General features: G+C 39.9%; 1 protein-coding gene across 3 annotated transcripts in view; it reads right to left on the bottom strand.

The window, feature by feature from the left end:
* Nucleotides 1-1,728: 1,728 nt before the first annotated feature.
* The window catches only part of LOC117715754 (C-type lectin domain family 2 member F-like), a 25,576-nt gene continuing 1,326 nt past the window's right edge, over nt 1,729-25,978 (bottom strand). The window contains exons 1-7 of one of the 3 annotated variants that reach the window (XM_076940639.1): nt 24,447-25,978; nt 24,302-24,352; nt 11,812-11,919; nt 7,549-7,671; nt 6,466-6,647; nt 5,801-5,907; nt 1,729-4,833 (exon numbers count right to left, since the gene is read on the bottom strand). The exon at nt 24,447-25,978 is cut by the window's right edge and continues 1,326 nt beyond it. In XM_076940639.1, coding sequence (XP_076796754.1) covers nt 4,710-4,833; nt 5,801-5,907; nt 6,466-6,647; nt 7,549-7,671; nt 11,812-11,899 — 624 coding nt within the window. In that variant the 5' untranslated portion in view covers nt 11,900-11,919; nt 24,302-24,352; nt 24,447-25,978 and the 3' untranslated portion in view covers nt 1,729-4,709. Of the gene's footprint in view, nt 4,834-5,800; nt 5,908-6,465; nt 6,648-7,548; nt 7,672-11,811; nt 11,920-24,301 lie in introns of all 3 variants that reach the window. The other 2 variants (XM_076940638.1, XM_076940637.1) reach the window with 2 other exon arrangements.

Raw genomic sequence — 25,978 nt, 5'->3', positions numbered from 1 at the left:
TTACTGCTCCCATGTTGCTATGTTGTGCTTGCAGACAGGAGCCTGCAATGGCTGTCCTATTGTCTGGAGCCATTCACTGCTTCTCTTGAGCAGGGGGGAGAGAGAGAGAGAGAGAGAGAGAGAGAGAGAGAGAGAGAGAGAGAGAGAGAGAGAGAGAGACAGACACTACCAGCCAGGTATACTCAAGACAGCTCAGGGTCTGTAGGCAGATTTCCCTGCCTGCTGAGGCATGAAACAATATGAACAGGTGTGTACTTGAGTCTCAAGATTAAGAGCTAAAGATTCTATTGACATTGGTAGTAGAAATAGAGAGATTTTGGGGTGAGAGCAAGTACTTGGAAAAGTTAAAGGTGTGGTGAGAATTCCCTGGGAGTAAAAGACAGAAAAATACAGATAAGAAAGCTCAGAAAAAGTAAAAGTTAAACAAAGAGAAAGAGAAATGGAAAGTGCTGTATGCTTTTTGTATAATCTACTTCATTAAAATAGAGCAACAGCCATTACCTAATTTTTAGATCTTGTAGAGAAGGTTTCTCCTTGGTTTCCTGAGGAAGGTGCAATATATTTATCTACCTGGGAGCAGGATGCAGAGGTGTGCTTGGCAGTAACTACTAGCATGCCAGGGGCAACCACACTCCTGGCTCTGATGCTCTGCACTCACAGTGGGAGCATTCACCTAACCCCAGGGGTGTGGAGACTCAGGCAGCAGCAGCAGGATGAAGGTGGATGAGCCATGCTGAACTCCCCTCCTTGGGCTCTGCAGCAGACAGCTCTGCAGACATCTTAGCTCTGGCATGAGCAAGCAGTTAGGATTCCTGGTTTCCATGCAGGTAACCCCAAATATAAATTATATAAAATAACATATATCATACAAATCAGAAATTATGTACACTAAGACATGTTTATATAAATTATACAAGATGAATAAGTATTATATACATTTGATAACATTATATATACTAAATATAATTTGTGTACATTAGTGTATACATTATATACAGTAAATAAAATTATATACATTAAATGTTAATGTTATAATTTAAATGAAAATTATATACATTAAATATAAATTATATATGTTAAAATATAAATTAAATACAAGTTTAATATATAAATTGAGCTATAATCTGCATAAAATACATAATTTCACATGTCCTCAAGACAGAGAATTATGGAACAAGCCCAAGAAATCAGTTGCTTAAAATAAAAAAGGAGGAGTTGTATACTCCTTCACTTTTATTTTGAAATTTTTAATATTGGATGCCAAGGGATTCTCTGCTGCTAAGTGTTTATGGCATCCTACAATTAGGTATCCTTATGCCCAGCTGAAAAGAAAGGATCCACTTATTGGAATATGACATGGTACTGATCTGGTATTAATATGGGAAAGAAAACATGTTTGTTTTTCCATAGGATGATAAAAGATCTCAACTAACTCAGTTGGTAGAGCCTGAGATTCTTAATCTCAGGGTTGTGAGTTCAACCCCCACATTGGGCTTAGCAGGACTTGGCTTTATGATTCTTTTTACAACATGTTCATCATCTATTCTTTTGAGAGGAATCATCAGAACTCTTACACATGTCAAATAGAATTATACAAATTCAAGTTATAATGTATTCCCTAACAGAAGCTGGTAAATACATTTAATAAATGCTGGAGGTGCAAAGAAGGTGTTTTAAGGTATTTAAATGCAAGTAATACAGATGTAAGAAATAATTTTTTAAAAAGGAAGAAATGATAGGTGTTTTATATTTCCCCCACATACTTTTGTTATTTCAAAGTTCAGATTTTTAACACTGATCAATGAAATTCTGATAAGTTAATGAAACATTGACAGTTTGTAATTCAGTTAAAACCTTGAAATTTTAATTTCCCTTTAGTTGTTTTATTAATTTAAACTTAAAGATACTTCTCATCATGCTAAAACATTTCTGTTCAACCTACATATCTATAGATGTAAATCCATAAAAGACATCTTTTATAAAAGACATCTGTTAACTACTTTTCCTAAAACATTGATTTCAGTAAAATATTAATACTAATATATATCCTTTTATAAATGAAAGTTCACAGACACTTCAGAGAATCAAGAGTCCTAAGACTTAGACCTGCTTCTCACAGACTAATGGACTCCAGATAAGTATGCCTGCCTTTTCTAGAAAATAGAATTTTCCCTTGGTCTTAAGATTTCTTACCATCCACCATTACTAGACAAATTTTAATTCCTTTTCCTAGTCTACATTTGTCTCAGCAGATTTTCACCTGGTGACAGACTCTATCCAGGGATCACCCTGTAGAGCTGCTCAATTCTAGATTTGTTGAAGGCTGATACTAACTAGTTCAGCCAATGTGATTGCTCCATGTCTTTAATCTGGATTATCTGATCAGATACTTTTGATACATGCCCCATTGCCAGCCTCTGATTGCCATTTCAGCCTTCCTGGGACACTTTGTAGCATCCTAATGTCAACAGGAAGCAGATACAAAAAAGAGATTTAACATCCATTTTCCCATACTACAGAATAAAATGATGTCAGAAGGGGGTAGGGGAAAACCCTGGGTACACTCTAAAAAAACAACCCCATGAATCTTGTCAGGTTTTGTGACAGCTTATGTGTAATTGCCTACTCTGTTGATGATTGAACAAATAAACATTTTTATGTCTAGAGATTTGTTTAATGTAACCTGTTGTTAGTAATTATTTGAGTCCAGATTCAATATGACTTACTATAACTATAATCTGACTAATTCTATATCTGACATTGTATGAGAGATTTCAGTTATGGTACTCTATAAATCTTCATTTGTTATGCTTCCAGTTTATGTTTCAGAACCTTAATATACAGATAAAGGCTTACAAATGTTAGATAAAATTCAAAAACTTGAAATAAACTTAATGATTTGTCTGAGAGATGCTAAAGCCCTCAATTTTATGCTACAAAAGCTGCCTCTAATTGGTTCACCCAATAAAGAAAGAGCTTGCCTTCCTAGTCTTCATTTACTCATTTAGCCTTTTCAGTATTTGTGTTGAATACTTATAATATTTTGCCTATTACGACTAATGGTTAAATTTGCCCTTTGCTCATTTTCAAACATCTGTATAGATTTCCATCAAATACTGCTCAAAACAGTAACCAAATAGATTACATCTCTCATTTCAGAGACTAGTAGCCAAAGACAGGTAAGATTCTCTCAAAGGTAGATCTCCTTAAGACAGGATAGAAATATTAAGATTCGTGTACCAATGATGGGTAAGGTCCACATTTATTGATGGGAAACCTAAGACAGGCACAGACTCTCTGCTTCAATAGCTAAGACAACAGTGACTTGTATAAAATTTAAAAGGGGACAGATGTCAGGAGCTACTTGCCACTTCTCTGAAGCAGAGAAAAAAGAGAAAGTCTGCCTTCCAGGCAAAGTCAAGACAGGTTGCCAGATTTCCTGGCCTGCTGAGGCATAGAATGATAAAAGGAGGTGCACCTAATGTGAAAGACTAAAAGACCTTGGTAGGAAGAAGAAGGAGGAGGAGGAGGAGGAGGAGGAGGAGGAGGAGGAGGAGGAGGAGGAGGAGGAGGAAGAGGAGGAGAGGAGGAGGAGGAGGAGGAGGAAGAAGAGGAAGAAGAGGAGGAGGAGGAAGAGGAAGAAGAGGAAGAAGAGGAAGAAGAGGAAGAAGGAGAGGAAGAAGACAAGGAGGAGGCAGAGGAGGAGGAAAAGAAAGAAGAAGAATATTTTCAGTGAAAACCAGTATCTTGTATATATTTCAACAAAATTTTCTGTTAGCTTGTGGCTTTGCTTCCCATAGTACTGTAGTATAAGAAGGCTATGAGAAATACACTGTGGGCTTGTGTGGTAATGATCTGCAGCCCTCACATTATTTGTATCTTACAACTTTTTTCTATCTTTCCTATAATCATCCTCACTCCCCTCTCGGAGGACTGTTTAACTTTGTGCCAGCCAGACCAATGCATCCTCTGAGAGGCTCTACCATCAGCTGACTGAGACAGACACAGATACTCATAGCCAATCATTGGACTGAGGTAGCAGACACTTATGGAAGGGTAGGGGAAGGATTTAAGAAGCTGAAGGATATGGCAACCCCATAGGAAGACCAACAGTGTCAACTCACCTAGATATCTAGGAGCTCTTAGAGGATACATGGGCTGGTCTGTGGCTCCCAGGACATATGTAGTAGAGGACTGTCTTGCCTGCCCTCAGTGAAAGAGAATGCACCTAATCCTGTAGATACCTGATGCTCAAGGAAAGGGGAATGCCAAGAGTAGAATGAGGTGGGGATGGCTAAGGAGGCTGGGCGGAGCACAACCTCAGAAGTAAAAGGGCAGAGGTATGGGGTAAAGAAATCTGAGACAGGTGATCAGGATGAGGCAACATTTGGAATATAATAAATAAAATAATTAAGAAACAAGAAAAAAGGAAAAAGGTAGATGTTACTAATACTGATGTGATTTAGTTAATGTTTAAGATATGAGTACCAGCTCATACCTGAATGCCTATTTAATTTAGAACAATCCATGATCTCCCAAGCACACTTATGAATAGTCCTCAGAGAGAGTTGTGGACTTTGATGTCATCACACATTATGCACTGATTGTGATAATGATTTCAGCAGATCGTTAATGAGGCAGCAACAATAGATAACTTGTTATGTGTTCCTCATGATTACTATGACATACTCTCTACCCAGGATACAAAACTACTGGCACTGTAAGGTGTAGCTGCTGGGCTTGCTACAAATCCACATCCTAGGTATGTAGCCCCTGCCACTGCTGATCCTGCCACTCAGAAAGCCATGTGTTCCATCTCCATGGATGGGAAACCTAAAACAAACAAACAAAAAGTTATTTCTGCAGAGTCTGCCAATGGGTTCACTCCTACAATCATATCTCACTCATCTTCACCACTTATTTATAATATAAATCAGAAGCAGAGTCCACCAGAATCCACTAGTTTTGTACCTAGGGACTTTTACATCCTCTGGGTTAGATTTGATCACCACACCACTGTAACTTATACATATTGAACCCTGTAATGTGTACACAATACTTGCTGCCATGTTCAAATAAACTGGGGAGCCTCACAAGGGTGATGTTCAAAGCTTTCTTCAAGTATTTTTATATATGTTTAAAAGTGGCAGGAAATGAACCTCTTGGTAAATTGCTGAAAAGGCTCTAATTATGGAGGTGATTGGTTCTTTGTTTTAACATTCCAGTGAAATGAGTCTGTTCAAAATGGCTGTCCTCGGTATTCTTTGATGAGAAGACCTTAGGGGACATTCTCAATGCCTCTTGAGTCTCTGCTTCTGTGACTAGGTACAACCATGCAAACAGAGGACTGATAATTCTCAGGTTTGAAGTTCTGAAGTAGCTTTTTAGGGTTTTAGAGACCTTGGTGACCACCAACAGGGTTGTGTACAACACACAAGGGCAATAATCATCAAGGAAAGATTTTCAAGTGGTGATAGCAGACAACACCTACCCCAGATGCCATCATCATGCTAAATATTTGGAGTGAAATAACACTATGTAAATGCTTTGAAGATGATGGCTACTAAATAGGAGAGTGTCCAATTGATTTACATTTGTCAGGATGTGAAGCTTGCTGGGGATTAGCTGTTGCATGAGGCATACAACTTATGCCCAGGGCACACCTCCAGCCCAAGAGTTTATTTTTCTTCCATACCAGTACAGTTGGCTTCATATAAAACAGCCTTTTAACCCTCATAGACACAACTCACACATCAAAACACATGAAAACAGGAGAAGAAAAAGTGGTCTGAAAACATACAAGTTGCTATATTTAGTGTTGTCTGTCCACCTCCAAGGGTGCTTGGATGACTTTCTGTGCAGGCCAATCCAGTGGTCAGAAGTCCCCTTGTATCTCCTTAGGAAATTCTGTCATAAAATACAAAAAGCCAAGAATACATGTGTCTCTTCCTTTCAGATGATCCTAAAGTGTCTACACTCCACACTTTCCACTAGAGAAAACAGGAGGGTGTAACTGAGGGTCACAGAATTTGAACCTGTATTAGTCACCAGTTCTCAGTGAGTTCACTTGACATCTGTAATTCTAAAGTACCTCAATTGAATTAAATTACCAAATAACACATTGCTTAGTGACCAGTTAGTTCTGAGTTCACCTCCCATTGCAGTTACTAACAGTATGGAACATGTGCCATCTTACAGGAAAATGCTTATGACCACCAGGGATCCCAGAAAAATGCCATATCTGACCTTCCAGTAGACTATGAGCACTAAATGAGATAATAACTCTTGAATGTCTCAGGACTTCAGTCAGAAGTCAAGCATCAGCAAACAGCACACACTCACACATTCCCCATGTCTCCATGTGCTTGGGATGGGATCCTTCCTCAGGCTTCATCTGTAACTCTCTATCTCAAGGCAATACAATATTCAACAGAACAAACAAACCAATCTCTGCCCATCTCTTACCAGCTCCTCCTGGTTGTCAATTCGAGCTAGTTGGGCCCCTTGTGCTATGCAAAACTCCTGGCTGAATGTCCAGTTTCTTGCATATTCAGAAAAATAAAAACATGTATTTCCAACTATACTCCAGTTGCTTGGGCAAGCAGCATAGGTATTATTTTTGATTGAGAACGGTTCTGTTTTTCTTACTAAAATGTAGACAATACAACAAATCATAAAAACCATGTCTTCTTTCTTTTTGGAATACCCTCCTGAGCTCAGTGTGAGGTGTGAATGTGATTGTAGCTTTCCTAAGTGATCTGTAGGAATCCTCTCCTGAGCATGGTGGGCCTTTATCTAAAGGCCTACCACCTTGGGCCTGTGCCCCACTCTCTCTCATGTGCTCACTGACAGTAGGGCCCCAGGAAGTGCATTTCTATACTAGCATCACATTCTGTGCTTTGCATGACTGTTTACTATAATAGGGATGCTACAGCAGCAAGCACTGTGTATGGACAACTATTGGCAGCCGGCCTGATAATTGAGATAGCAGTGAGAACTGTTAGGTAGGTAGTGTATACAGTGTGGACATGGTACAATAAAGGATGATTTCCATACTTAAGAGGACAGTGAAAGGTTTTACTATACTAGTCTGAACAGTGTGCTATGGAAATCCTATTAATTCATTACTTCGGGAACTTTCCATTTAACACATTCTAAATACAGTTGAGTCCAGTAACTTAAAACATAGGGTGTGAGGGGAGGCAGTGTACCTTCCTCACCATATTATTTTTCTGTCCTCACACTTTTTTCTCATTGTTTTCTGCCTTGGGCTGTTCTCCCAGGTGGACATATGTCCCCTGCATCTCTGTAGACCTTGCTTGATGGTGTCTTCCAAGTGATGCTGAGCCTGGCCTCCTGTGCACACCAGAGCCTGTGTGTTTCTTCACTGCATCTTCCTGCTGGAACCTAAGTTCCCAGAGAACAGGAACTACCTGTGTGTTTTCTCTAGAGCCCTTCCCACAATGCCTGTCTCACAGTGGTCAGTAGTATAACTGACAGTGTGAATGTGGACAGAATGCTGCAGAATTTGGAGAGTCAGTCACTTACCTGACAAAGCAGCAGAAAGAACAACTACAGCTACAGTGAGGACCGTGATCACTCCATAGCAGCAGTAAAGTTTAGCAGGAGACTCAGAGATGACTCTGAGACAATTTTCTTGGAGTTTTTTACCTGAAAAATATAAATATGAGAACATCAATCTCAAAAATCTTTTAGAGAAAAAGATAACTTTACCCTAGAATCCTCTGTAGAATTCACTTATACTCTCCTAGTGCAAACGCCTTCACAGAATGTTGATCTAAAATGATGACCTTGGCTCTCAGAAGACTAGAGGAAAGAGAGACAGAATGTTTGCCACAGCCGGGCAGTGGAGGTGCATGCCTTTAATCCCAGCACTTGGGATGCAGAGGCAGACTGATTTCTGAGATCAAGTTCAGCCTGGTCTACAGAGTGAGTTCCAGGACAATTAGAGCTATACAGAGAAACCTTGTGTCGAAAAACAAAAAACAAAACAAAAAAAACAAACAAACAAAAAAGAATGTTTGCCACAGAACATTCCAGTTATTAAACTAAGGGCTAATAGAAGAGCAATAAACAGAAAGGGTGAAGATCATGGAAAAAAGATACAACAAGAGCTACCCATTTGATTAGTGTCATCAGAATAGACCTGTTTAAGACAGAAAGGACCACATGAATAATAAAAAGAAAAGCAAATTACTGTACCAGGTGCGGCAGCACAGAACTACATTTCTAGGTCATGGGAGGTGCAGGCTATAGAGTCATGAGTTCAAAGCCAGTCTTAGCTAAAAATTAAATTTGAGGCTGAGATTACATTAAGCTCTGTTCTATCTACTTATCTATCATCTATCACAACTCTAATGAGCAAACAAAAAATGTAATTCAACCTAGTAACAAAATAAGAAAATGAAAAGGAGCATTTCATTAAATTAAAAAAAAAACTGTGAAAATTTCAATGTAAATTAATAGTAATAACTCAACACATTAGAATTTGAGAAACATCCTCAATCTGACAACAGATATGTGCCATAAACTGTAGCTGCTTGCTATGTTCCCCAAAATACATTTTTGCAGTGTCCTCCACATAAGTGTGAGGGATCCTACCTCTAGTTGGTTCTGATTGGTAAATAGAGATGCTGACAGCCAATGGCTGAGCAGAGCAGACAGAGGCCTGACTTTTAGGATTCTCAGGCAGGAGAGAGAGGAAGGAGAAGGAAGGAGATCCTCCATGCTGGGAGAAGGAGACCCAAGGTGCTGCACCTGAGAGGTGCAGGGCAGAAAGGTCAGAGAACATAGTTGCCATGTAGGAGCCAGGAGAACACAGCCAGAGAAGGCTACATGACTGAGCCTAGGGCAACAAAGATTGAATATAGACTGGAGCCACATGGAGGTTAGGAAGTGACCCAGCCATTGAGCTGTTTAAGGCATATAAAACTATAAAGACTGTCTATGTATCTGTCATTTGGGAACACAGAACATTGGGACAGGTAGTAAAGAGCAATGCCACTGCCAGGTTCAATTTAAATAGTGATTAATTGGTAATGGCTACAATCACAAAAAAAGAAAAATTCAATTACAGCCATCAGGAATGATCGCCACCCCCACTCCCACTGACAAAGAGCAAGGCAAGGATGTCTGCTCACAATTCTAGTGTGACTCTGGGGGTCCTAGACAGGACAATAGGGCAAGTTATAGGAGTCCAGACTCAGAGATAAAAGTATTGCTAGTCAGACAACATGGATATATCTACAAATAGAGTTCTAAAGTGTCTATTAATTGGGTATAAAATTAACGAATGAATTTACAATACTGCAGGAAACAATGTCAATGCATGAAATAATTTGCATAAACACTAGTAATTATCAAATGGAAACTCATGTGTAAAGATAGCACCTCTCACAGAACTATCAAGCAAACAACTGCACACACAATAAAACATATTCACAATCAATTTTGGAACAATAACAAGGGCTTTTAACCTCTGAGCCGTTTCTGTGTCCCTACCAATGTGTTTTAAAGCTCTCAGTACATTTTAGGTGCAATTTCTTTTAAACAAGAGAAAAAAAACTTGCCTGCCCATTGTTTGTCTTCTTAATCTTTTTTCAAGGACCAGAGCCAAAATTTATCATTACACTAAAAACAACATATTCTTCTGGTATGTATGCAAAACTTTTGATATTGTAAGCAAAATTCATTGCCACTAATTTTTTTTTCCTTAAAATACATTTAAGTTGATAGCCTTCATGTTTGTATTTGTGGTCCATTTCTATTCAATTATTGTACAGAGTGTCAACTGTGAATCTTCACCATAGAACCAACAGTTCCAGGACCATATTCAGAAGAGATTACATTTTTCTCTACCTAAAATCTGTCCACATTGGCAATTCTATAGTGCGCACACACACACACACACACACACACACACACACACACTACAAATACACACACATTATAAACATATAGATTTTTTCAAATGATCTAAAAATTGAATAAAATGGCACATGTGTAGCAAAACTTGAATAAATATGTTTAATATTACCAGGCATTGGAGGAAATACAAAAAAAAAAAAACAGTTTAGCATTTTGCTAAAATGAGATCCCTTTTATCACATGCCCTTGTCTTCCTAACCATATATGCATAAAATGAAAATGCCTATGTTTATATTTTAAATCTGTGAGTGTTTACAGCAGGTTTATTGTGGGGTGGTGGGCTGTGAGAGGCAATCGGGTACCCAGCTGAGTCTGTTTCTAACCCTGTAAACCCTGAAGGGATGGTAAGATTTGGGGTACTCCTGGGCCTCCTGGTTCCTCTCACTTAGCTTCAGGCCTCCACAGCCCCTCCCATAGAGAGGTCTAAGGCCATCAGTCACATAGGAACAGTGCTTCAGGCTCTCCCACATGTAGATGGGGTATCTCCAAGCTCTCAGACCAAGCCAATAGGGTTATCTGCTGCTAGATCCTGACCCACCCCAAAATCGTATATAAGTACCCTATTCAGGAGAAGTAAATTGAGCAGGAGAAGTAAATTGTCCGAGAGCTTCTGTCTCAAAAGCTGTAACAATTGAGAAGAGATCTGCTCTTCTGAAGTGCCTTCAGGATGCTCACCTCCTTGCTAGCTAGCCAGTTTCTCTCCAGCTCAGCCTAGACCTGCTCAGTGCAGTGTGACAGGTGACAGGTGACAGGTGCAGCACCTGGGAGTAAACTAGGTGGCAAGAGCGGAGGTACAGGAGACTTGAGCAGAGGCAGCAGCAGAGGCTGCAGCAGAGGCAGCAGAGGCGATTCCCCCTCCCTGCTCACACTCGATCCTTTTGGCCTGAACCCCAGAACCCTCCCCCCAGCCCCCCGGGCACCCGGCCAGGCCAGAGATCTTCATGGGAAGCCCTCTGAAGCAGGAACCAACAGTTTAACAATTAACTCATATGTCAAAACAATTCAAATGGCCCTGAGCTTGTCCCAAAGTAAACCAAAATTAGTTCTGGAGAAAATATTTGGAAAGGAAAAACTGGGCCTTATGTTTTACCCTACCCATTTCTTATCCTGGCTTTCTATATATTCCTTAGCCCGCTGTCCTCAGAAATACCTAAGCTAGAACTTGATAGACAGAATAAGTATCCCTTAAAGCATTTTGCAGAAAAAGCAGTTTCTCCTGGGTCAGCAAGAAGGCTCAGGAGGTAAAGGTGCTTGCTATTCAAGCCCAATGATCTGAGTTCTACCCCTGGAACATGCTGAAATGAAGAAGGCAACAACCAACTACACACAGTTGTCCTCTGACCTCTAAATGGCCTCACAACACCACCATTACCACTAAAACTTAGAACAACAAAACCAAATCAGCTCTCTTTCAGTTTATTTGGAGAAACTGACCATAGAGCACTGGCTTCTGCCACCTACTTGCTCTCTTTAAGGAACTAAAAATATGTGGCTTGTTCTCTTACAGGAACAGTTTGAAGCATTCCAGGAAGTTATCCATCCTTGAGCAAGGGACCTTACAGGATTGTTTGGGTTTGTTTTTTTTTTTTTTTTTTTTTTTTTCTAGTTCATTTGTTTGTTCGTTTGTTTGTTTGTTTGTTTGTTTTTAGTCTTATAGATCTCTTAGACAGGGAATCTATAACAATAGCACTCCATCACAGTGTGCACAACAGAGTAACTGATATAGCAAAGGCTTCCAAGCATCTTCACATCTAGAGACCTGCCCAGACAGGCTAAGGGGCAGGAGGTTCAGCTCCTCTGTGAGAACATGGTGATGCTCCTCTCTGCCTTTCTAGTTTGTTTCAAATTGTATTAAATATATACCTCTTTCTCCCTCTTCTAGGTGGTCTTTGGTAGTGTCATCTGGGTTCACTAGTCTCATGGAAGACTCTTCATCCTGTGAGGCTGTCATCTCTGAGATGTGAGTCTCCCCTGCAAATGAAACCAGAGAGAAAGAATTACCTTTTGTCTAATCCTGGGCGCTTCCAAACAAGTCCAACCTGTTCATCTTGTGGCTTGTTTACTCATAATTCCAAGCAGAATACCCACAGTATATGAAGGTTTTGGGGTTTTGTTCCATGACTCACACAGCATGTCAAGAATTTTGTGGGCTTCTATTGTGTGTTTTGTTATGTTGTTTTAAGAAACAGGACCGCAAGACAGAAGAAGAGATTGAGACATTGAATGTAGTATACTAAAAATAAAATAATCTGGACTGCTAAGAGCGGCAGGTACCCAGCTGGTCTACTCCCATGTGGAAACCGTATCCTGAGACATCCTAGAAAGGCCACTGGCCTCACAGCAGGGGACACCATATCCCGAGACATCCTAGAGGAGCCACTACACTCAGAGCAGCAAACACCTAGTTGGTTTGCTCCCATGAAGACACCTTACCCTGAGATATCCTAGAGGAGATGCTGCACTCAGAGCAGCTGGAGCTCAGGATCACAGGATCACAGAGACATCTGGACCCTGAGGAGTTCTGACGCAAGAAACATAACTGAAAAGACAGGTTTAAGTCAGAACCAGTGAGTTTAGGTAACACTAGAGTTAATCTAATGGTGAAAGCCAAGTGCAAGAATATAAACAACAGAAACCAAAGTTACTTGGCATCACCAGAACCCAGTTCTCCCACCAGAGCAAGCCCTGAACACCACACTACACCTGAAAAGCAGGATTAAGAATTAAAATCACTTCTCATGATGATGTTAGAGGACTTTAAGAAGGTCATGAATAACACTCTTAAAGAATTTGAGGAGAACACAGGTAAACAGGTAGAAGCCCTTAAAGAGAAAACACAAAAATCCGTTAAAGAATTACAAGAAGACACAACCAAAAAGGTGAAGGAATTAAAGAAAACTGTCCAGGATCTAAAAATGGAAGTAGACACAGTAAACAAATCTCAAAGGGAGACTACTCTGAAGATATAAAACCTAGGAAAAAGATCAGGAGTCATAGATGCAAGCATCACCAACAAAATACAAGAGATAGAAGAGAGAATCTCAGGTGCAAAAGATACCATAAAAAACATTGACACAACTGTCAAAGAAAATGCAAAATGCACAAACTTCTTAACCCAAAACATCCAGGAAATCCAGGACACAATGAGAAGACCAAACCTAAGGATAATAGGTATAGATGAGGGTGAAGACTCCCAACTTAAATGGCCAGTAAATATCTTCAACAAAATTATAGAGGAATACTTCCCTAGCCCCTGATGTCCTTAAATATACAAGAAGCCTATAGAACCCCAAATAGACTAGACCAGAAAAGAAAAACCTCCTGTCACATAATAATCAAAACATCAAATGTACAAAACAAAGAAAAAATACTAAAAGCAGTAAGGGAAAAAAGGCAAAGTAACATATAAAGGCAGACCTATAAGAATTACACCAGACTTCTCACCAGAGACTATAAAAACCAGAAGATTCTGGACTGATATCATACAGACCCTAAGAGAACACAATTGCCAGCCTAGACTACTATACCCAGCAAAACTCTCAATCAATATTGATGGAGAAACCAAGATATTCCATGACAAAACCAAATTTACACAATATCTTCCCACAAATCCAGTACTTCAAAGGATAATGGATGGAAAACTCCAACACAAGGAGGGAAACAACAACCAAGAAAAAGCAAGAAAGTAATCTTCCAACAACCCCAAAAGAAAATAGTTACACAAACATAACTCTACCTCTAATAACAAAAGTAACAGGAAGCAACAATCACTTTTCCTTAATATCTCTTAATGTGAATGGACTCAATTCTCCAATAAAAAGACATAGACTATCAGACTGGATTCATAAACAGAACCCAGAATTTTGCTGCATACAGGAAATGCACCTCTGTGACAAAGATAGACACTACCTCAGAGTAAAAGGATAGAAAACAATCTTCTAAGCAAACGGTCCCAAGAAACAAGGTGGAATAGCAATTCTAATATCAAATAAAATTGATTTTCAACCAAAAGTAATCAAAAAAGATAAGGAAGAATACTTCATACCAAGATGAACTCTCAATTCTGAACGTCTATGTCCCAAATTCAAGGAGACCCACATACATAAAAGAAACTTTACTAAAGCTCAAAGCATACATCACATCTCACACAATAATAGTGGGGGACTTCAACACCCTACTCTCAGCAATGGACAGATCATGAAAACAGAAACTAAACAGAGCAGGAAATAATCAAACTCAGAGCTGAAATCAACCATGTTGAAACAGAAAGAACTATACAAAATATCAACAAAACCAGGAGCTGGTTCTTTGAGAAAATCAACAAGATAGATAAACCCTTAGCCAGACTAACCAAGGGGCACAGAGACAGTATCCAAATTAATAAAATCAGAACTGAGAAAGGACACATAACAACAGAAACTGAGGAAATTAAAAAAAAATTATCAGATCCTACTACAAAGGCCTGTACTCAACAAAATTGGAAAATCTGGATGAAATGGACAATTTTCTAGACAGATACCAAGTACCAAAGTTAAACGAGGAGCAGATAAACCATCTAAACAGTCCCATAACCCCTAAAGAAATAGAAGCAGTCATTAAAAGTCTCCCTACAAAAATAAATCCAGGACCAGACAGTTATAGTGCAGAATTATATCAGACCTTCAAGGAAGACCTAGTACCAATTCTCTTCAAACTATTCCACAGAATAGAAACAGAAGGAACACTACAAAATTTGTTCTATGAAGCTACAATTATGCTCATATCTAAACCGCACAAAGACCCAACAAAGAAAGAGAACTACAAACCAATCTCTCTTATGAATATTGATGCAAAAATACTCAATAAAATTCTCACAAGAACAGATCAAAACAATCATCCATCATGATCAAGTAGGCTTTATTCCAGAAATACAGGGATGGTTCAATATTCGAAAATCCATCAATGTAATCCACTACATAAACAAACTCAAAGAAAAAAAAACACATGATCATCTCACTAGATGCTGAGAAAGCATTTGACAAAATTCAGCATCCCTTCATGGTAAAAGTACTGAAAAGATCAGGAATTCAAGGCTCATACCTAAACATAGTAAAAGCAGTATACAGCAAGCCAGTAGCCAACATCAAACTAAATGAAAAGAAACTTGGAGCAATCCCACTAAGATCAGGCACTAGTCAAGGCTGCCTGCTCTCATCCTACCTATTCAATATAGTACTAGAAGTCCTAGCCGGAGCAATTAGACAACAAAAGGAAGTCAAGGGGATACAAATACGAAAGGAAGAAGTCAAAATATCACTATTTGCAGATGATATGATAGTATACTGAAGTGACCCTAAAACTTCCACCAGAGAACTCCTAAACCTGATAAACAACTTCAGCAAAGTGGCTGGATATAAAATCAACTCAAACAAATCAGTAGCCTTCCTCTACTCAAAGGATAAATAGGCTGAGAAAGAAATTAGGGAAATGACACCCTTCAAAATAGTCACAAATAATATAACATATCTTGGAGTGAATTTAACCAAGCAAGTCAAAGATCTGTATGACAAGAACTTCAAGTCTCTGAAGAAAGAAATACAAGATCTCAGAAGATGGAAAGATCTCCCATGCTCCTGGATTGGCAGGATTAACTTAGTAAAAATGGCCATCTTGCCAAAAGCAATCTAGAGATTCAATGCCATCTCCATGAAAATTCCAAATCAATTCTTCATAGAGATAGAAAGAACAATTTGCAAATTCTTTTGGAATAACAAAAAACTCAGGATATCGAGAATGATTCTGAGCAATAAAAGAACTTCTGGGGGAATCATCATCCCTGACCTCAAACTGTACTACAGAGCAGTAGTGATAAAAACTGCATGGTATTGGTACAGAGACAGACAGGAAGATCAGTGGAATAGAAGTGAAGATCCAGAAATAAATCCACACACCTATGGTCACTTGATCTTTGACAAAGGAGTTAAAACCATTCAGTGGAAAAAGGACAGCATTTTCAACAAATAGTAGTTTTTCAACTAAAGGTCAGCATGTAGAAGAATGCAAATCAATCCATTCTTATCCCCTTGTACAAAGCTCAACTCCAAGTGGATAAAGGACCTTCACATAAAACCAGATACACTGAAACTAATAGAAGTGAAGGTGGGGAAGACCCTCAAATACTGAGGCACAGGAGAAAAATTCCTAAACAGAAGACCAATGGCTTATGCTCTAAGATCAAGAACTGATAAATGGGACCTCATCAAATTGCAAAGCTTCTGTAAGGCAAAGGACACTGTCAATAAGACAAAACAGCAACCAATAGATTGGAAAAAGATCATTACCAATCCTACATTTGATAGAGGGCTAATATCCAAGATATACAAAGAACTCAAGAAATTAGACTCCAGACAACCAAATAATCCTATTTAAAAATGGGGTACAGAGCTAAACAAAGAATTCTCAACTGAAGAAACTCGAATGTCCCAGAAGCATCTTAAGAAATGCTCAACATCCTTAGTCATCAGGGAAATGCAAATCAAAACAACCCTGAGATACCACCTCACACCAGTCAGAATGGCTAAGATCAAAAACTCAAGTGATAGTAGATCCTGGCAAGGATGTGGAGAAAGAGGAACACTCTTCCATTGTTAGTGGGTTTGCAAGCTGGTACAACCACTCTGGAAATCTGGCGGTTCCTCAGAAAATTGGACATAGCACTACCTGAGGACCCAGCTATACCACTCCTGGGCATATACCCAGAAGATGCTCCAACATATAACAAGGACATATGTTCCAGTATGTTCATAGCATCCTTATTTATAATAGCCAGAAGCTGGAAAGAACCCAGATGTCCTTCAACAGAGGGATGGATACAAAAAAATGTGGTACATTTACACAATGGAGTATTACTCAGCTATTAAAAATAATGAATTTGAGAAATTCTTAGGTAAATGGATGGAACTAGAAAATATCATCCTGAGTGAGGTAACCCAATCACAAAAGAACACACATGGTATTTACTCACTGATAAGCAGATATTAGCCCAAAAGCCTGAAACAGTCAAGATTCAACTAACAGACCACATGAAGCTCATGAAGAAAGAAGACCAAGTGTGGATGCCTCGGTCCTACTTAGAAAGAGTATCAAAATACTCAAGGGAGCAAATATGGAGACAAAGTGTGGGACAGAAACTCAAGGAGAGGCCATCTGGAGAGCATTCTACCTGGATATCCATCCCACGTGCAGTCACCAAAGATAGACGCTGATATGGATGTCAGGAAGTGCATTCTGACAGAAGCCTGATATAGCTGTCTCCTCAGAGGTCTGCCAGAGTCTGACATATTTAGAGGCAGATGCTCACACCTAACCATTGATCAGATCAAGGGTTCCCAATGGAGAAGATAGAGAGAAGACTGAAGGAGCTGAAAGGGTTGGTGGCCCCATGAACAGAGCAACAATACCAACCAACCAGATCTCCCCAGGGTCTAAACCACCAGCCTGGGAGCACATAGGAAAAGACCCATGACTTCATCTGTATATATAGGGGAGGATGGCCTTGTTCAACATAGGTGGGAGAGGAGATCCTTGGTCCCATGAAGGTTGAACACAGATCGGGGAGGGGAATTCAAGGGTGGAGAGGTGGGAGTGGGGGTTAGGTGGGGGTACACCCTCATAGAAGTAGGAGGAGGAGGGATGGAATAAGGGGTTCCTGGGTGGTGGGGGGAATGGGGTAAGGTGATAAAATGTGAAATGTAAATATAATATCCAATAAAAAAAGAAAGAAAAAAAGAAAGAAAGAAAGAAAGAAAGAAAGAAAGAAAGAAAGAAAGAAAGAAAGAAACAGGACCACAAGATAGGACAAAGGATTGAGACACTGAATGTAGTATAATGTAAATAAAATACTCTGAACTGCTAAAGGCTGTATTATTTGACAAAGCAAACAGCTTTTAATTATAAAGCAAGTGTTTATTTATTTATTTTGAAAAGAATTTCACTGTGTACTGTCCTCAGACTCACTTGATAGGTAAATCTCTGAAGGATACAGCACTCATATCATGGTGGGTGATCAGTATTCATTACCAAGACAGAGTACATGGCTAGAACTGTTTACTCAAACTTCAAACAGGAGATTCTTGGTATAAGTATGACAATGCCATGTCCAGATTGAAAAGAGATATTAGGGCAGAGCAATCAGCATTTGAATAACCCCAGGATAAACTTTAAACAGCATACAAAACATTATGCCTGCATAAACTGTCTTGGAGCCAAATGATTCTTGCCACAACTTTCTCTATAATAGCCTCCTGAGGGTGAATGAAAGGAGGACATGATTGCTTAAGGCATGGTTTAGGAGTTCTACTGCAGTGTTGGGGGCCAACTTTTAGCAGAAAGTGGCTATCAGCTTTATAGCCATCTTGAGCCATATACCCTGACATGAGACTTGTATTACAATAGCCTACAACAGCTGAGCACACTCTGATAACATCTTGCTTCAGATACCCAGGACTTTCCTTGGGTGTATGAGATTAAAGGTGTGTGACTTAAGAGTGTGACTTAGAGATCAGATTTAGAGACAAGACCTAAGGGCATGATTAAAGGTGTAACTTAGAGGCATGGCTTAGAAGTGAGACATATAAAGTATAGAGGCAGACAGAAGACAGGTGAGAGAAATATACTCTTTAGGGAGACTCTTTAGAGAGTACAGCTAGACTTGGGACTTGGACAAGGAAGAGAAACTGAAGAATAAACGGGATTGAATCACACTCTGTCTGGTCTCCATTCCTCGAGTCCGTCCTTACTCTCTCTCTTGCTGAACCCCGACCCGCGGACCGGAACGACACCTTGGGCCGGGATACAGTGGCCATCCCAAACGTGGGGCCGCCGTGGCCTCAACATTTTGCTTGGATCGAGACATTTTTTGGCACCCAATGTGGAAGAGAAAACTGGCTGAGAAAACTACCGTGCTTACTTATACTTTGTTCATCTATAACAAGTTGCTTAGTTACAAATGTATGTGGATTCTTGCGAATAATTTGGTTTACAATTGTTTTTCACCCATAATATGGAAACCATTTGGACATGTGAGTGTATTGGATAACATATTTTATATGTATGTATGTATATATGTATGTATGTATATATGTATATACATGTACATATATATTCATAGTAATTGCTCACTTAAAGAAAAATAGAATGCAGTCACATAGTGATATTTATACTTTTTGAAATATTTTGATGGAACATGCAAGCTGTGGGAAGACAAATAAAGGTGTTGGAGCTTTGCCCCATCCCCCAAATGTGTGCATGTAAGTATATGTAAAGTTGTTGGAGCTGGTTCAAGCTTGCTTCATCCACCAAGTGTGTATGTGTGCCTGCTTTACATAGTCACCAACTACATATGCCCTACTTGAACACACTGTCTGAGCTGGATTTCCCTATCTGACACCTGGAGCAGGGACACAAAGAGGTAGGTTTAATAAAAGAGAAGGAGAGGTTGTTACTTTTAAAAAAGAATGAGGTCATTTCAGATCTGAGTAGGAGTCTCACGCAAGAATGTCTTGGACCCCTAGTCAGGTAAAGAAGGGTGAGGAATCATTATTGAATGATTGTGTGATCATGTGACTATGTGATTGTATGCTGCCTTTTCCCTCAGTGTGGGACAAAGTGAATCTAAGAAGAGAAAAATATTTATTGATATAATTCAGCATGTACTTAAGAAAAGAGGAATTGAGGTAAATACTGATCAGGTTACAGATTTCCTCCATTTTGTACAGACAGTCACCCCTGGGACCCAGATCAGGGATGAGATGTAGAAGCATGGGACACAGTAGAAAAAGATTTTTAGAACTGATATACTAAGAATGGAGGTAGACATGGTTCCTGGTACATTTTCTATGTAGAGCATACTTAGACAGGCCCCAGCAAGTGACAAGGAGCCCGGGTCCATCCCAGATCCTTCTGTCCCCATCCTCATGAGAGAGCTCCTTTGTCACCTTGCTAAATAATCTAAAAATAATATTTTTCCTTTGACAAAGTCTCATAGACATTTTTATGTTTCCTTAGTTTTGGTTCACCCACCCTCTCCCTTCACTCTTCCCCAGCACACACAGGTCTAAGCCCTGAATTCCTTCTTTTTCTCTAACAATACTTTTCTTTACTCTCCCTGCAGTTGTATTGTTAGCTGCAGTGTAAGACTGTACACTTTTATATGGCTTTCCAAACAGCCCTGCTTTGGATTAGTCCCCAGCATTCCCCCATACCCATTGTTAGCATTTTGTCTAAGCTCCCACAGCTATCTGACAACAGCCAGGAATGCATGACTCACTATAAAAGGGGCTGCCTTTTTATAAAAAGGCTCTCTTGCTCTTGCCTTCTTGCTTCCTGTGTCTTCTTGCCCCTTGCCCCCTCTTTTCCCATTCCCTTTCACCCTCTCCATGTGCTCATGGCTGGCCTCTTTTCTCTCTCTCTCTCTCTCTCTCTTATTCCCCCTCTCTCTTTCTCTCTTATTCCCTCTCTCTCTTTCTCTTTTTCCCTCTCTCTCTGTCTCTCTCTGTCTCTCTCTGTCTCTCTCTCTCTTATTCCCCCTCTCTCTTTCTTATTCCCTCTCTCTCTTTCTCTCTTATTCCCCCTCTCTCTCTGTCTCTCTCTCTCTCTCTCTCTCTCTCTCTCTCTCTCTCTCTCTCTCTCCCTCCCTCCCTCCCTCCCTCCCTCCCTCCCTCCCTCCCTCCCTCTGTGCCTCTAATACCCTCTTACCTCCTCTCCCCATGCCCTGATAAACTCTATTCTATACTATATCCACATGTGGCTGGTCCCTCAGGGGGAAGGGATGCCTCACCATGGGCCTGCTAAGGTACCCCCTTCCCACATACCTGACTACACCTCCACCAAAACATGTTCCTCCTCTCTTTGTCTTTTTATAAAAACTTCACGTGGTGCGGAGACTCAGATTTTGAAACTCCACAGGTTTACACACCCCCCACCCACTACCACATGAAGATCCAAAACTCAGTAGCCCAAACTTTGGAGAACTGGTGAGCTCCTCCCCCAACTAGTCAGAGTAAACATCCCTATGGTCACACCAATCATGCCTGTCTCTTACTCCACAGACTGGCCTGTTCCCATGGCTTGCCCCGTAACAACATCAAGATTGGTCTATGACATTATAAATATTCCAGTATCAAGTGGTGCACCAATGTTTCGCATGATTCACTAGAAATTTAAGTCTATTTCACCTGAGAGTAAAAGATGTATTTTTTTTTCAAATGAAGTGAGTTAAGTGCTAAGATAAGTCACGTGACCCCTAGCATGGGAACTGTAAACAAAGAAACTGCTTGTAGGCTAAAGTCACCTGCAATGTGGGTTGCTTTTTATTAGGAAAAGAAGGAAGTAACTTACTTTTAGGTCAGAGAGATTTGAAATGTGAATTAAAAATTGAGATTATTTGTTTTTAAGATAGATTTAGAAACAGTTTTCTCCCATTCACGTGGTGAATCTCACCTGCAGTTTGGAACAACATACATATGGGAAATTTGTGGCTCTATGCACAGAGCTACAGACAGACAGGTATACATTATTAGCTGCTCTGAGCCAAGAGAGCTAAATAAATAAGCCTCCATTGTGGAGCAGTTACTGATTTAAGGATAAAGTTACAATATAAGGATTTGCTTTTAGGAAAGATTTATAAACAGATTTGTCTGAATCACATGGGGATTTTTGCCTGTGGTTTAAAACTTAGAGAAAATTGTCACTGACTTTAGAGAGTACAGTGTATAACTAGAGGCTCTCTAGATAGAGAGCCAAACAGATAGATGATATAAATAAAAAGCTGTTCTAGTCAGAGAGATGAAGAGAAAGATAGTGTAAATCAGGTGTATTCAGATGATATAAATTTATATTGCCTCACAGGAGACTCAGGTTCTGTCTAACTTAAGCCTCATGGGAACTCTGGCTTCATTTCCTGCTTTGCAAATCAGGAAAGGCCTAAGAATAGGCACATACAGTACTTTAGTTACTTCTTTTGTTTTAGATTGATTTTATTTTCAAAATGGGTGTGATTTTTAGTTTTGTGATTATAATTTTCCTCTGGGAAAGAGGTCAAAATAAAGGTTTTTCTGGTTACCAGCTAAGAGAAAAGCTGGTTTGGGAAAAAGGTTTTGTCCGTGTGTTTTCAGAAGAGATGATTAAAGCATTTCTATATCCCAGAATTATATGGATCAGACATGACAAAGGTAGGCCTCCAGAAGCCTAGATTCCAGAGAATTCAAACAAAATTATCTGGATACTAAAATTTGCTTTGAGAATTCTATATTGTAGAATACACAGCCTTAGTGTATCTGCTCATCAAGCAAGCTGGGCAGACCTGCTTGAACCTCTGATGTCCTGGAATGACTGCTGGATGCAGTGAAGGCACAAAGGCTTATCAATTTACCCATCCCCCCATCCCTCTTCTAATATCTCAATGCCCATGTTCAGCTTGAAGAAGTTAATGAAGAGTCGGCACCCTAACTCCCTGGGCTTGGGGACTGAGGTGTTTAATATTAGGCTGTCTTTCTAGGGAAAAGAATGGTTTTATTGGAACAGTGAGGAATAGCTAGAATTAGTTACATTGCCATAACCTATTGGTAGAAATCTGTATAATCATTACTAAGCTAAAGTTATACTTTTTTAGATGGTATGAAATTTATTTTGATTACAAATTCAAGGGTTTCATTGGTATAATTTCTTCTATTAATTCAAAACTCATGGATTCAGAGCTTAGACCCAGTCCTTCTTTAACTTTTTTTTTTTAACTGACCTGAGATGGTTAGCCTATGAGTTAAAAGCCTAATAACAAATTCATGGCTCTGAGTTTATTGTTAGGGTGTTTTCTAGATTTTAATTATAAATAGCTGAGAGGAGTTAATGGGCAATAATGCAGATTGCTTTACATAGATAGTTGGTTTTCAAAAACATTGTAAGTCCACAGAATTGATGTTACAAACATTTCTGTATTAATGTTCACTTGTCTTGGATTCTAAGAAATGATTGAGCATCTGTGGAGTTATTCCATTTGTGGTGAGACAACCACTAGGCAAAAATTGCCTCTTTTCATCTACAGACAAAATACTGTCCAGAAAAAAGACACACTTGTAGAATAGTTGTCTGATTATATCTGTCAAGAGTGATCAGCCCTTCAATATTCTGCATTATAAATCTGTCAGATGATCTTGGCCAGAAGGCTGAAGACACCCGATGCTCCAACGTTTTGAAGTATAAGGACTGTCCAGGTGTTCATTGGTCTCTATAAATTGGCTAAGCTTTAGAATCTATGCTTTGTGCTTCCCATATTTTCAATTAATTCAGTCATTCTGGAATTCTGACAGGGTTGAAGACTTATAGTCTAATAAGCAACCCAGGCTATTTACTTTGAGAGAACAGACTCGAGAGGATGGTTTTCAGATGACATTCATTCTAAAGTTAAGACATAAACCAGGTACAGAACTGTAGTCTTTTAAGTTAAGAGAGATGACAATAGTCATTTTATTGACAATGTATTGGACTAGGTATTAGGTCTATCTTGTACCTTAATGTTACAAATTAGTATAGTTATGTTCTAATTATATTTTGAGAGAAAGTTTTTTTTTTTTCTGACAAGAAGGGTGATATGTAGCTCGATATTTTACAATAAACTCAATAATGTGGGCAGAGTCAGGAGGAGAGAAAAAAGAAGAGGAGGAGCTTGGGGGTAGAGGACCAGAGGAGGCAGAAGATGGCAGTGGATGTGTATGTGTCTCCAGCAGTCTAAGGTAGCCGTAATATTAGGTTAGGTATTGGGTAACACCTCTAATTGTGCGGGCATTTTGTTAATTGAGCATTACCAAATATATAATGCCATTGGATAATCTTTAAACATTAGAGTCTCATTTCTACCAGGTGTGGATGGCGAGATGGTCTGGGCTCAGCCAAGCACTGTACAGACAGCATGGTAGATTGGCAGAGCCATGTCCTATGCTGGCCACTCATGGGTGCCAGGGCTGGTGCTCCTGGCCCCCCAGAGCCGGCAGCCTGAGCCAAGCAGTGGTGATAACACACCTCCACTCATGGCCTCAAGCCTTGCCTAGTCAGGAACATGGCTCTCCCCGTTACAAGAAGCCAGATAGGTTGCCGCAGTTTTAAATATTAACCATAACTGTTTTAACTTTAGTGGTTTCTGAAACCTTCAGTCTCAATCCCAAAGTAGCTGCTACACCCTATTTACTGTGTGTTTACATAGTTTTAAAATCATGCTACTGCATTTGCCCGAACATGATACCAGCCCCACCCAGCTTCCTTCTTTTCTACCTGGCTTAGTTCGGGACACCAGCCACCAACGGGCCTCTCTCTCTCTACCTACCTCTGCTCTGGGAGGGGTCTCCTTCCCGGCACAATCCTGAGAACCTTGAACCTGCAGATAAAAGATACTCTGAGAGCATTGTTGTCTTGTCTGTTAGCCCAATTGCTGGGGCAAAAAGCTGCTGCCTGGAAATGCATGCTCTTACCAAACCACCACTCCCTCTCTCCTTCTGTTCCAAACTCAGTAGGCTGTTTCAATCAGCTTCTCCCAAATATCTCTGGCAACCTGCCCACAGTGGAGCTGCAGGCCCTGGCAGCCCCAAGATCTTACATGATTGCTGAGTGCTCCTCATTCCAAAGCTGGCGGGAAAAAGAGAACCTTCCTTCCTTATGCCCACATGTTCTTCCTGGGAACCGGAAGTCCAGCCTTTATCTGCCAGCAATTGGTTCAAGGCCTTGATTGACAAATCAAGAACGACTTAGGGAACTAGAGCTTCATATCAGAACCTCCCTTTACATCTGTGCATATAAGAAAACATCTTTTGTTAGGAAAAGTATGATGTGCCTTTAATCACAGCACTTAGAGGTAGAGGCAGAGGCAGACAGATATCTGTGATTCCAAAGCAAGCCTTGTCTACATAGTAAATTCCAGAACAGGCCAGACTATATACAGAGATTCCATCTCAAAAATCCAACACAAATAAATAAAAACATAAATTTTATTTTTAGATAAAAATTTAATTTGATGCTTCCAGTCTGGGCCAGAGCACTGAGCAGATCTTGGACCTCAGCTCTAAACCCAGCAGCAACACCCACCCTACACAATTCTAACACAACCAAGATAATGGGAAAGACAGGCTCCAGTCAGAAACAGTGCAGGTAGCACTAAGGAGATCCAGATGTCCAAAGGCAAGCCTAAGAACATAAGCATCATCAACCTAGGGTACTTGGCATCATCAAAACCTAGTTCTCCCACACTAGAAAGTCCTGAATTCCCCATTGTTAGAATTCTGTCTAAATTCTACCTCCACAGTTACCTGGCAACACCCAGGTAGGTTTAGTCCACTATAAAAGGGCTGCTTGCCTCCTCCTCTCTCTTGTACTCTCTTAATCTCTTGCTCTCTTACCTCTAGCTCCTCTCTGCCCCCTCCTCCTCCCCTTTACCTTTTCACTCTCTCCACATGGTCATGGCCAGCCTTTACTTCTCTGCTCCTCTGTTTCTCTACTTCTTCCTCCATCTTCTCCCCCCCACCTTTGTCCTATCTCCTGAATAAACCTCTCCCTCCTTGGGACCATGTGGTCTGGAGTGATCTGTTCTGAGCTGCTTGCGGGCATCTAACACTAACATCTAACACTGGTGCATCTACCAATAGATTATTGTTTACTCTCTCAGACTTCTAACTACATTGACAGCTAGGATTTCACAGATATTATCTGTTACCTAATTACCGAAACTCAGTTGCCATCAATTAAATGCTTCATATTTCCTCTTCTTGCTATACCACTGTCCTAATATTATCTGAGTTCCTATAACCTTGCCTAACTCTAACAAAACATTCCACTATACGAACCAACAAAGGTTCATCTTAAAGACTGCTCATGTTGTTAACTCATGCTGTTATCTCTTTTGTAAACTTATAAGCTACAGGAAACTCACTCAGATCTACCTCTTACAGACCAAATAGACTCCATCCAGATAAGTATATCTGCCTAAAGTTTCCACTTACCTGTTCCAAAA

The sequence above is a fragment of the Arvicanthis niloticus genome, chromosome 9, assembly GCF_011762505.2.
Source record: "Arvicanthis niloticus isolate mArvNil1 chromosome 9, mArvNil1.pat.X, whole genome shotgun sequence".
In the NCBI taxonomy this organism is placed as follows: domain Eukaryota; kingdom Metazoa; phylum Chordata; class Mammalia; order Rodentia; family Muridae; genus Arvicanthis; species Arvicanthis niloticus.
Note: the sequence above shows the minus strand (reverse complement) of the source record. Positions and strands in the feature narration are given on the sequence as shown.